The sequence below is a fragment of the Prinia subflava genome, chromosome 6, assembly GCF_021018805.1.
Source record: "Prinia subflava isolate CZ2003 ecotype Zambia chromosome 6, Cam_Psub_1.2, whole genome shotgun sequence".
NCBI classification, from domain to species: Eukaryota; Metazoa; Chordata; class Aves; order Passeriformes; family Cisticolidae; genus Prinia; species Prinia subflava.
The window spans coordinates 8,405,107-8,417,536 of NC_086252.1; the positions used below are offsets into that span (position 1 = coordinate 8,405,107).

Below are 12,430 nucleotides of genomic sequence, written 5' to 3' on the forward strand. Positions count from 1 at the left end.
TTCCCTGAAAATTTAATTGCAATAGAAACTTGTCTTAAAAATAAAAAACTTGCTGCCTACCTGTCCTATTTACCTCAGCTAAGCAGGACTTCTTTTAACCACATTAGACAGGTGTCTTTCAGCACAGCTTAGTGTAAAGAGGATTGATCCTGCCCAGCTGGAAAGAGCACAGTACCTTCAGCTCCCTCCTGCCCATCTTCCTCTCTGCATCTTCGCCTGCAGCACGGGCACCGCTCGCAACAACGCGGAATTTCTGCTGCCTGGCTTCCCGAAGAGCTTGCTGGGTAGGACCTTCAAACTCCTTCTTCCTTGTACAATCATGGCCTACTATAAAATAAAAGCAACAAAAACACCATCAGGATGCTTTTATTTGCTCTTCTGGAAGCTATCTCCTTACTCAAGATCAGTCAGACATGTGAATTCCCAAAGAAACAGCACTTTAAATAAGAAGATATTCAGGTTACTGTGCCATCTGTATAAGTTATTCCAGGGTTACATTTATCTCTGTTCCACAAATAATTTTATCTTATCTAAAGGGTACCCTAGACCTAGCCCCAAAAATGCAATTATCTTGCAGTACAGAGAGACTCTCAGGGAAACGGATTCATTCTTTCACAACCCTCAGAGCCACAGGAAACATCAGCTCACTGCATCCTACCCAGTACCCACCACCAATGCAATATTCTGATTTTCAGCTCATAATTCCCTTTTTTCCCTTGCACTTTCTGCCAACTCACCTTTCAAACAAGGAATTACTGGTGAACAGGTAACTCAGCAAAGAAATCCTGAGCAACTACCACAGCTTTAAATCAACTAAGGTTGAAAGGGATGGGATGAAGAGCACAGCACATGTGGACTAAAGCACAAGGCATCTGCCATGACCTGGCAGAAAGGTCCTGGCAGGACCCGTCCTCTCTGACAGCCTTTGGCAGCTCACACAAATCCAAACACAGCCCTTTGGGACCCCTGCATCTTGCTGCAGTGCTCTGTTGGGTGTACATGAGTCTACATGAAAAAGAATGTAACACTGATTTCCAGCAGGATTTGGGCACTTACATCCCTCCAGTTCTTTAAAGAAGAATCTTTGATTGAAAAAACACATTATACAGCTAAAACCCAGCCTGAAACAAACGTACTTCACATTATGCATCTCTAAATGACTGCTCTTGTAAAATGGTTTTATTAAGACCTTTACACCAAAATGCAAACCTGATGACTTAAAGCAGGGGGAAAAAAACCAAACCAACCAAACACTCCCTCCACTCTTGAGGCAAAAAAGCAAATCAAGCAACACAAAATCTTCCTTTATACCCAACCTGAGTACAATTGGAACTGGTGGAAAGAACTATGCCTGGATTAAGAAAAAAAACTTTAGTATTTATGTATTCTAGCTGTTTTAAAAGTTGAAGCTACTGTCACAGATATCCTGAATAACAGTGTTATGACAGTTCCAGAGCTTTAAAAGTCACTAACTATGAACAAAACAGAAAGAATGAGTTCCAAAGAACTGCTGCACTTAGGTGTCAACAGCTTAGGTTAAAAGATTTTCTATTCTGATTGCATTGGGCACAAGCGGGCTCATTTTAAATTTCTTTTTGCATGACCTCCTAACTGCAATCGCATCAGATCAAGGAAAGGAAAAGCACAGCTAACAGTCTTGGCAATGAGTTAATTCAACTATGAGCAAAGAAACTCATTGAGTTTAACTTTTGAATATAATTGGGTAATAAATAAGCAGCTGTTGTTGTTAGAAAACACAAGAAGAGTACTGAGCAAGGAGCAGTTTTATAACATGTTTAGAACCAGCTGCTTTAGCAGTGTTCACTTGGGTTTATAAGCAAGCCACAATCAACACTGCTGAATTCCTGCAGGGTCTTTTTTCAGAGCATCCCTTAACACTGTGTTTTAATCTGTAAGGAAGGGTGCCAGCACTGTTAATTTACACCAATGTCCTAAATAAAATATCAGCTCTCTTGCTTTGATAATTAGATTCCTCTATGTATGATATATGATATGTATGATACCGTATCAGGAAGGACCAGATTTAAAACACAACCAGTTTTTAATGCAAATACCCTTTTAAAAAAATCCACTACTTTTTAAAAAGAAATCTAAACTCAAAGTACATTTTTTTTTCAGAGCTGATTTCTGAGTGGGCATCAGAGAGAGAGAACCAGCCCACAGGATGACAAAGTCCAACAAAAATTACTAACTAGTTCCTCTCCAACTACTACATGTCCTTCATATCAATTTGAAACGAGCAAGGCAAGAATTAGGTTTCTTTAAGTGTCTTAAAAATTATTAGACCTTCTTCTCCTTACAAAGCTGAACAGCAGCCTGACAGTGAGACAGCAAAAAACTGCCAGTAAATAAATTACACGCTCTGTATTGTGGATGCTATCTTCAATTGCTTGAAATGCAGCAGGATGAAAGCTCCTACATCAAATGCCTGACTAATAAAGTCCAGAACAGTTGCCCTAAAATTAACATTAAGTACTGTTAATTTTTTTCTACCTAGCTGCCAGATACAAATTTACGATGCAAACTCACTGTGAATATTAATTAGTTCCCCTTTGTTCTTTATTGTGCACTATATGACTCAGATTAAAAAAAAAGCTGCCCCAAACTAAAACCAAACCCACAATCACTGAGTGGTTTGGGCTGCAAGGTGCCTTAAAGCTCATCCACCCCTCTGCCATGGGCAGAAACACATGGGCAGAAGTCAGCCCAGAAGACTGAAAAGTGCAGCTGGAAGTCTCCTTACAGCCCAGATTTCCAACTCCAACAGCAATCTGAATTTTGAGAAAAATTAGGCAAACATTTCTCCAGTATCCATGAGAAATCCATGTTTCTCAGGGTTATACTTTCTCACAAATAAGAGATCACGAGGGAACAGACTACGATCACCTTTCAAGAGGCAGCAGGAAGTATTTTAAAAAGAGACAATATTACCCACTGAGACATGAGGATGACCTACAGAGGGCAATAAAAATTATGTAGTGTCAGAGGACAAAGCACTGAAAGAAAATGAATTGAAATACTGATTAATTTATGATACCCAAGGTATGAAGCAAATTAAGACCTGTAGAAGCATGTGAGTGGCTGATGAGCTTAATTTGTGTTGGAGACTGACAAGGGTTTTTTAATATAATTATTTATCAAATGGCTCCCTTACTTGTCAATTCTTGGTATTACAAAGGGCTCTCAAGATTTGTGGAGAATAAACAAGGCTGAACAGCCAGAGAGTGGTTTTTAAAATCAAACAACAAATGAAAGTATGAATATTATATGAATATAATTTCTAATATAATAATTTCTAATATGAAAAGCAGGCAGATGGGGCATCCACACTGTAAAACATGAGCAGGGGAAGATCCCACACTGTATATCCTCAATCTAGAGTCTGTCTTGATAGGAAAAGAAGGCAATGCTTCCCAGCCTCTTCACTCAACTACAAACACAAAAAAGACCAAAATAAATTTATGTGGCTACTGTTCTTTTTCTCAGCCTTGTGTTTTCTAGAGGAACTTTACACAATGGCAGTAATTCCTAATGTCAAAGGCTGGGGTAACTCAATGGCTTTTTACCTGGGGTATATTACCAGTGCCAAAGGAAGTTTAGGCTTTAACACACAGGGAAAAAAACCAACAGACCCACAAAACAAACAAACCACCAAAAAACCCCACAAAAAACCAAGTATTGAAGTCGTCTTAATTGGAACAAATTCTCTACCTGGAAGTTGTGTAATATTTGTGGGGTTCTCTAATTTCAAGTGAAGTTGCCTATGATGGGAGTCCTGCTCAGGACTCAGGCAGGTGCAACATCCCCTTCACATGGGAATATTCTGTTTCCAGAGGATGGAGCTCACCACTTCCCTTTTGCATCATCCCACTTGTTTCCAGGAGAGTTTCAGACACCTAGTTTCTTTAAAACTTACCTTACTATCAAATGTAGCTGCAATTGAAAACTAGGTTCAAAATTATGAGTGGGATTGGCACTCTCAGAGCAGAGTGATAGCATGAGCTTCATTTACTTAGGAAAGAAGAGGTGCTAGGGTTTTCCTGATGGAGTTAGAAAAAATAATGTCAAAATTACACAGGGAAGTGCTGTGGTACCACACAGATACTGTTCCAGCAGGTATTAGATCATCTCAGCAATCTTCTGTAAAAATGAGTCTGGATTTCATAATACCAGTATTTTCAAATCTTTCCAGACCACAGTGTGTGCTTTCTGAAGGGTGAGCTGAGGAAGAACACATGCACACACACAGAAAAAAGGGAATATCAGCAGATACAGTGACAAAATAGATTTCTAGGACAAAGCCCTTCCACTCATATATTCCACATTGCCTTCAGCAGTCTCACTCTCCCTAGTGAATACACTTCAGAATAAAATTCCAGATGATAAAACTGCTGCTCAGACTCCAGGTCAGCTGATAAAATGCAGTGCAGGTATTTTTGATTTACTGTTACACCAAATTTTGAGATGCATCACATCAACCAAAAAAAAAAAAAAAAAAAACAAAAACCATAACCAGTCGGAGCCTGGTGATGGGAATATTTGGAATATTTTACCTTTTGTCCCAGGGATCTCCTTAGTAGATCCGGACTCTAAACTTTGTAAGGCAGCCTGCAAACCTGTAACCTGATTTTAAAAAGAGGAAAGAACAAGAGGAAGCAATATGAAAACGTTACCTTTGAAGTGTCTGTTCACAACACACAGCATTCATGCTGGTGTACTTCATTAATTCCATCTAGAATTTTTGACTCTTGATTATTGTCTCTAAGTTATGAACATAACTCCTAATTCAAGGAGTTTAATTTTCAGAGACCCAGAGCAACAATGCAATAAAACACAAGCCACCCAGAATCTCTCAGAACACTTTTACAACTCTATTAAAACAATGCAGACATACAGAAAACCAGGGATTTGACTACAGCAGCAACTTTGAGCAGCTGCTGTCACTGCACTGATCTCAGATTTAATGGCACTATATGACTTACAGCTTTGTCACAACAAAACGTCACAAAATGTGGTGTCATGCATTAAGAAAAGTCATTGCTCTGCAATGAATACAGCTCAGAACTGCAGAGGTCCTACATATATATATATATATTTATGCCCCTGAAATTTCACAGCATTGGAACTGTTCCATGGTTTGTACTCCTGATTCAGCAGAACTCCAGATGGGCATAAACTTCCTTTTTCTAGAGGGCATTTTCTTTTCCTTACTGACATTTCAAACACATAATCCTCATTGTTTTATAAGTAAGCCCTGAGGTGACCAGAGAAAAACTGGAGGCAGAGGAAAGGAGGAAATGAGAGATGAAGGCTATCAGAAGAGGGTGTAAGCACAGTAAATTCCTTTCATTTTACCCACATATAATTGATGCCACTGCTGAAATGCATTTGGGTAGGATTTTTTCTTTTTTTCTCCTGCTTTTTTCCTTAAACACATGCAAGGCAATTTTCTGTCTGTCATCCCTCCTACCTGTGCTCATACTGCTTCCTGTCAAAGGGGCAGAATATCTTGTATACATCAGGTAAGAATGGAGAAGTAAAAATAATGTTCAAATATTCCACTCAAGACAGAAAAACTGTCTCTGATCTCTTCATGTATTTTTTCCCTAAACTAGCAGGTCACTCCTGGGTATACTTAGGACAAAATAAAATAATTGACTGTAATAAAGGAAGTTATAAGTTATTCCAAAGGCATAGATGGAAGCATGGGAATCTGTGAATATCACACCTGCTGACTCATGTATAGCAGCACTGAGCAACTGTACACTGAATTTATTACTCTGTGGCACCATGTTTCACATGTTTCCACTGCTAATATTGCACCAAATCATGAAACTCACAAAATATTCTGCTTCAGAACACTGCAGAAGTGAGTTGCTTTACCAGAAATGTCCAGTGTATTTACCAAAGTAGCTTCCTTACAGCTGTACAAGCGGTGTTCACCACGTTTTTACCTGCCCCATTGCTTTGTCTCTCTCCAAACTGGTTAACATTTTCTGTGTCAGTGAATTCTGGTATTTTTCTGACAGCTGCTTCAGCACTGGTTCATAGGATGCATAATGTGCCTTCAGCCTGTGAGCAAGAGGAGGGAAAATGATTCCTCACAGATGGAGTTAAATCAGAGATTTATATCTGCATAACTTTTCCCCTCCCCAAACAAATGAGGAAAATCACCAAAAGGTCAACACAGAGGAGACAGCAAGGCTGTTTAGATGTAACCAACCAACTGCACTACCACAACAAAGGAAAGAAAAAAAAGGTCAGAAGAATGAATAAGAGGATTCACAGCTTGTTCAGTCACATCTTGAAACAATCCACCTAATTTTGTCCTATTGTTAATCCTTCATACACATATTGCACATTAATTAGGGCTAATTTGTTTTCTTACAGATGGATTGTATTTCACTGGAAGAAAGAGGACTGCAGCTGTTCTCTGGCTACCAAAAAGATCCTCATCTGGACAGAACAGTCATAATACCATCCTAATTTCCCTCTCCACCACACATTACGCTGTGAATACTGAAGCACTTGAATTCTTCAGACAAACTAAGATTCAGACGTGTAAACTCTCATGAGAAACACGAGACACCAACAGCTCCAGGAGCATCCTGCAAAATGCTGAGTCACAGAGGACAAATCAGTGCAGAGTGCTCCCTTAATTCCAGGGGTGGAGATGTAGAACACAGAGCTGCTATTCCGTTCACTGATTGATAACAAAACCAACAAAACTCAGGGGATTAGCTGGAGCTGCACATGTAAGCCTCTGCCCAGTGTTATTTTAAAACAAGGGCTGGCATAAACACATGCCAAGAAGAGATTCTAAACTCAGTTCCTCTTTAGAAATTAAATCACCATAACTCAGTAGCAATGGACTGGTTTGGGCTTATTTGCAACCAAAGCAACAGAGCAAGTTTCTTACGGCAAGTTCGAGATGACAGACAATGCCAGCTCTGAGAATCAGGAATGCAAAGATTCTCAACTTGGTGTGACACCAGTTACCCTTAAAACGGGCAAAGGTTCTGAACAGAAATCACCAACTATTTATTGCAAAAGATCTGGGTTAAAAAAAAAACCTCACTTTTGTTGTCCTCATTAATGCATATTGCATCACAGAAATTCCACCAAAAATAAATAACTGGCAATTCTCTGATCTGTGTGGCACAATGGTCACATGGGGCTGCTGTTTACCAGGACATAACTAAATGCAGCTACACTCACTTCAGATTCCACGGTGTTATCTCATTATCAGACAACAATTAAAAACATTATATTTAATTCTTTAATTGCTAGGTTAGCAACTGAAATTATTCTGTACCTTTTCATGTCAGAAATCAGCCTCTCCTTCTCCTGGACCACTCGCTTGTGATGCATTCGATGGAAGTCTCGTTCTTTCTGCATTTTTAGGAGATCCTCTTCTGCTTTACTGTGTGCAAAAACAGAAAATGGAAGGCAGCAGTGTCAGTCCCCTCCTGTGAATTGTATCAAGGTATGCTGAATACAGATGGAATTAATTTTCAGATCTGCACATGTCCACTGTATCTAAGCTGGGAGCTCTTGGTGGTACAACCTGGAGAAAATGTACTTTGAGGTTCAAAGCCATGGGTGCTCTTCCATTTCCCTCAGACAGAACCCATAAGGATTCTGGCATTATAAATCCCAGAGCTGAGGTCAACTTTATGTTAAGCACAAGGAGTCTCATGGAGGCTCAAAACTCAATCCTCATTTAAAATTCTTTGTTAAAGTATATTGGTAATATTGATAATATACCAAAAATACTGATTTAAAATATATATTTACATCACATCTGTACTGTTGCCTTGCAAATTAACTTGGAGAACCTTCTGGAAAAAGTTGGCCCAAAAACATTTTAGGTTGTCTTCAGTCCTGTTTGTAACCTGTCCCCAGGTGTTCCCTGAATGTGAGAGCAGGCAGCAAAAGGACTCCAAAAATTACTTCCAAAAAGGACTTCAAAGTCCAAAAAGGACTTCAAAATTAATTGTAAACACACTGATAACCTGTTATTCTCTGAGCACATTCCACACACAGCCATGGGACACCCTGAGATGTTCTGCTCCATAAACTTAAAAAGAAAATACTCTGCATATATTCAGTACTTTTTCTCCTTGCCTTTATTGATACAGGTTTGGCAGGAAAGATTAGTAGATGAATTGTTTAATTGCAAAGGAAGCTTGAAATTAACTTGCACTGAAATTAGATTATTTGCTTCTTGCAGAAATGAAGCTCATTTCCTCTGCAACAGGAGCTGAAGAATTAGGTAAAACCAAAATGAAAACCGAGAATGCCAAAATCAGAGGTCCAGGAAGAAGGTCCATACCTGCCAGTGCATTATATTTAATAATCAAAAATATAAATAATTTACTAATACAAACAATTTATAATTGCTGTAGCTCAGCAGATGGCTTGTTCTCAGCACAAAAGATGTTGCTACAGCCATAGCAAAATCAATATCCATTTCTTTTAGGGAAAATACATGTCAAAGTCTGCAGGTGTCTCTGTTTAAACTTCTCTCCAGCAAGTACTTCTGTTAAAACAGCAGAAAGGACAGGGTGCAACAAACCCAAGTAGGGATTTTCAGAGCCAGTTAAATGCCCTGATCCCACCGAATTTAGGTGGGGCTACATTCCCCAAATGCTGCAAGTCCTAGCCCGAAAATTTGAATTGAAATAAAGACAGCTTTAGAAAACATAAACTTTCAGGCTTTTATTCTATCTACTTCACATGGCACTTAACCACAAAGATGCTCAATGCACCACATAATTAAACAGCTGCATTTAAATATGGTGCACAACACAAAAAGTGCGCTCTTTTTTTCCATGGTGTAAGGGGGGAAATGTGTGCAGAATAATTAGATTTTGGTACAGAAACAGGAACTGAACAGAGAATTTTGTTGCTAATGTCACTAATTAAAGTAATAAATATGACTTCCAGGATTACTTTATATTTTGACCATTACTTTGGCTGTAAGCTGGGTGTGTATTACCCTTCCAAAAAGAAAATAAAAGGTGCCTGCAAATTTTTACACTTCCTAACTGATGCTGTGAACTCAACTACATACCTCAGGCAAAAGCCTGACACAACTTTGATTCCACCTACATAAGAAATTCCTAAACATTTAAAGAGCTTTTAAATATCAAAGTTCACAGTCCCTGTGACCAGCACAATCTTACCCTGACACATCTGTCTGACTCCACATGTTTAAATAAATAGGCAACAGACAGGGTCTGGCCATATGAAAATATAAAAATATCCATGTTCAAACAATTTCATATCATCAGATGGGCAGAGTTTAACATGGATGTGAAATTGCAATCTATTTTTCAGTTCAGAAAAATGTTACCAGAATATTAAGTGACCAGGCACCACTGAAGATGATGGATTAGAATTAATTCATTTAATTCAGGCTCGTTTAACAGTTAACAATTTTTGGTGTTATTTACAAATTTTTCCTGTATATTAGGAGGAAAGTCCATGCTTCCATTAAGGAAACATTCAGCAGATAACAACGCCCCTTAGCAATCAACTGGGACTCAAATGTGGCCTTCAAGATAAAAGAAGAGGAGCACATTTTTATTTTTAATTCTATTTACTTGGTAAAAATAGTAAAGGTACCCTTTAACTAGTGTCACACAGCAAACCAATGTAAAGTTAGTTTTGCTTTCTGTCACTACACGATGGTCATTTTTAGAAATCATTTAAATAAAGACTAGTAGTGTAGCTAAACCTTGAGGTAATAACTATACTTATTTTTGGAGTAAAAGGATTATGCTGATATTTATTTCTTTTAATGTATGCAGAGACATCAAGATGCCTTCAGAGACTGCACAAGCTATAAAAAATATATGCTCACCATACAGAGGAAATGAGGCTAACTGTAATTTTCTCTTTAAATAATGAAACACCACAGTGAAATCTAACCAACAGCCTGCAATCTACTCAATTTGCCCTCCTGCTTCCATGCAATCATGTAAATACTGTATTAAAAGACCCAAAATACAATTACAGTTAGCTTCTAGACACTAAATGTCTTCCACCAATTGCTAAACAACATTAAAGCAGGAGCTAATTGGTTTCCAGTCATTTATCCTGGGTCCCCAGACTGCCTAAGTCCCAAATAACATCTCTTTTCTGCAAGATGGCCGTCAAGAGTACCACGCTCACAAAGACCAAATGTCATTAAAAGCTTTCCTCAAATACATTTCACAGCACTGTAGCTCTCAATCAATGCTTTCTGAGTAATCCACTGAGCAAAATACAGGGCTCTCCTAGTCACAAATCCTTGCTTGCTAACCAGTCAGATCAGCATTTGTCCTGTGCTCGCAGACATTCTGCTTTCTGAGCCAATCTCTCTGAAAACCTGAAAACTCACCTTGTCCTCCAGGTAATTTTGGAATATTTACTTTACCACAGCAAAGGCAGTGACTCAAGTTACTGAATGTATGAACAAGAAAAAATGCTGTTAACTGTCACTACACTAAATGGATTTAGTATAAACTATTATGACAAGATTCATCCAGAAGGCATAAAAGAACCCTGTAGCCCACGTATGTACAGCAAAAATTCTCCATTTCAATTATTTCAGAAGCAGCACTGGCTTAATTCAGAGATTATTCAAAACAATGTATATGAAATGAATGTCACAAGTGCTGAGCTTTTACCATTAGTATCAGTGAGATCTTTGGACGTTATTTGAAATGAAAAGGCTGAAAATGAAGCAGGGACAGAGCGCTGTTGGCACAGACCAAGGTTTAGCCCTGCCTGTACTGCATTCCAGGAACAGCTGACAGAGAAGGGAAATGAAGCTCTCCCTGCACGTGGACACAGGGAGGTGTTGGAAGGCACACAAAACAACAACACGGAGGCAGGAGCTCTGCAGTGAAGGGCTGCTCCCCAAAAAGAGCCAGAGCCTGTTGATTTCTTCCATTTTTATGCATTTGTGGGTCTGGTTATGGATTGGCTTCTGGGGTTACTAGCCCTTCACCCCACTGGCCAGACCAGCTGTCAACCAACATTATTTTCAGGCTGGAAATATGTAAGCAAAGGACAGTGAACAAAAACAAGAAAGGCTGTTTATGTCCCAAAGTGTGAGAAAGTGAAAACCCGACCCTTAATATTGCACAGAAATGAAAGATCTGACTCCATCTTATGAACAAGTAGAAGGCTTTAAAAAAAACTCAGAAAAACCAGGGCAACAGGGAGGCTCTGCTTTCAGCAGTGTTTTCACAGAGTGCCTGCAGTGTGTAACAAACACCAGTGAACGAGAAGTGCTCACACAGAACCTGTGTCCCAAAAAATCACCCTGAACCTTGGTGCCCTCTCTGCAGCACCAAACCAGTGATGTCACCCATCTGTTTGCACCAGAGTGTTGCTGCTTTAGGTCCCAACAAACAGCAGGATGTGAAAAGGCAGGGCCCACTTTCAGTGGATTGAACTTGAGTGTTGGGATTTTATCTAACAGACAGCCTGGAGCAACCCAATAAACTTGGGCACTCCTTTCCCTCTCCTGCTTGCACCCAGTTTCACTTTATCATTTCATCTTTCAGCCTTTTCACCAGCTGCTTTAAAAACTCTTCTGGCACCCCATGGAGTAAAAAGATATTCTTATGAAAAAACCCCCAGCTCATTCAGACCATGGTGAAATTTGAGCTTTATACTGTTAAATGATCATGTAGCAACACAACAAATCCAGGAAAACTCGTTATCAAGTCATAATCCTCTCAGATTATTTTGTTACAGCACATTCTGCTACATAGAAGGGGTGAAGAGGGGGAAAAAGAGAGAAAAAAAGTGGGGGAAAAAATAAAATAAAGCTCATTGAAGTTACTACTGTCAGGGATAAATTTCATGAGAGTCACATTTTGTCCTTCCTTCTTTTACTCTGCATGACTGGTTCTTACTCTCCCCAGTCACATGAGACACAATTTTGAGTACCCACTGTCCAAAGAAGCTGCAGATTAAAAAAGGACATGTTTTCTCCATGGTCTGTCTCACAGTGCATCATTATATTGAGACTACACAGCATCTGACTTGATTGTTGCTGCTGTTTATTAAACTACTTGACTGTGGCCAATTAATTCATTAATTTAAAATGTAATAAATCATTACAATCAGAAAGTAATTTAATTACCATTATTAGCAGCAATGATTATTTAATGTCTGAATGGTTTTGGGTTTTTTTTCATAGAGAGGAACAACCTAAATGAAAACAGGCAACTTGAGCAATCCTGAGGAAAATCAAAGAGATGGAATTCACTTTACAGCTGCATGTTTTGAAACCACACACTGGCAAATCTGCAGTGAGTGCATGACTGGGACTCAGAGAACTTTCTCAATGAACAAACACACGTGCAAACACACCATTCTCCAGAAAGGCTGTGTGACAGAGGGCTCA

General features: G+C 39.0%; 1 protein-coding gene across 4 annotated transcripts in view; it reads right to left on the reverse strand.

Annotated features, from left to right (window-relative positions):
- SPAG16 (sperm associated antigen 16) overlaps positions 1-12,430 on the reverse strand; it is a 362,296-nt gene that overhangs the window by 328,611 nt on the left and 21,255 nt on the right. For all 4 annotated transcript variants that reach the window (XM_063400108.1, XM_063400107.1, XM_063400106.1 and 1 more), the window contains exons 6-9: positions 7,337-7,444; positions 5,976-6,093; positions 4,575-4,644; positions 176-327 (exon numbers count right to left, since the gene is read on the reverse strand). In XM_063400108.1, coding sequence (XP_063256178.1) covers positions 176-327; positions 4,575-4,644; positions 5,976-6,093; positions 7,337-7,444 — 448 coding nt within the window. The remainder of the gene's footprint in view (positions 1-175; positions 328-4,574; positions 4,645-5,975; positions 6,094-7,336; positions 7,445-12,430) is intronic.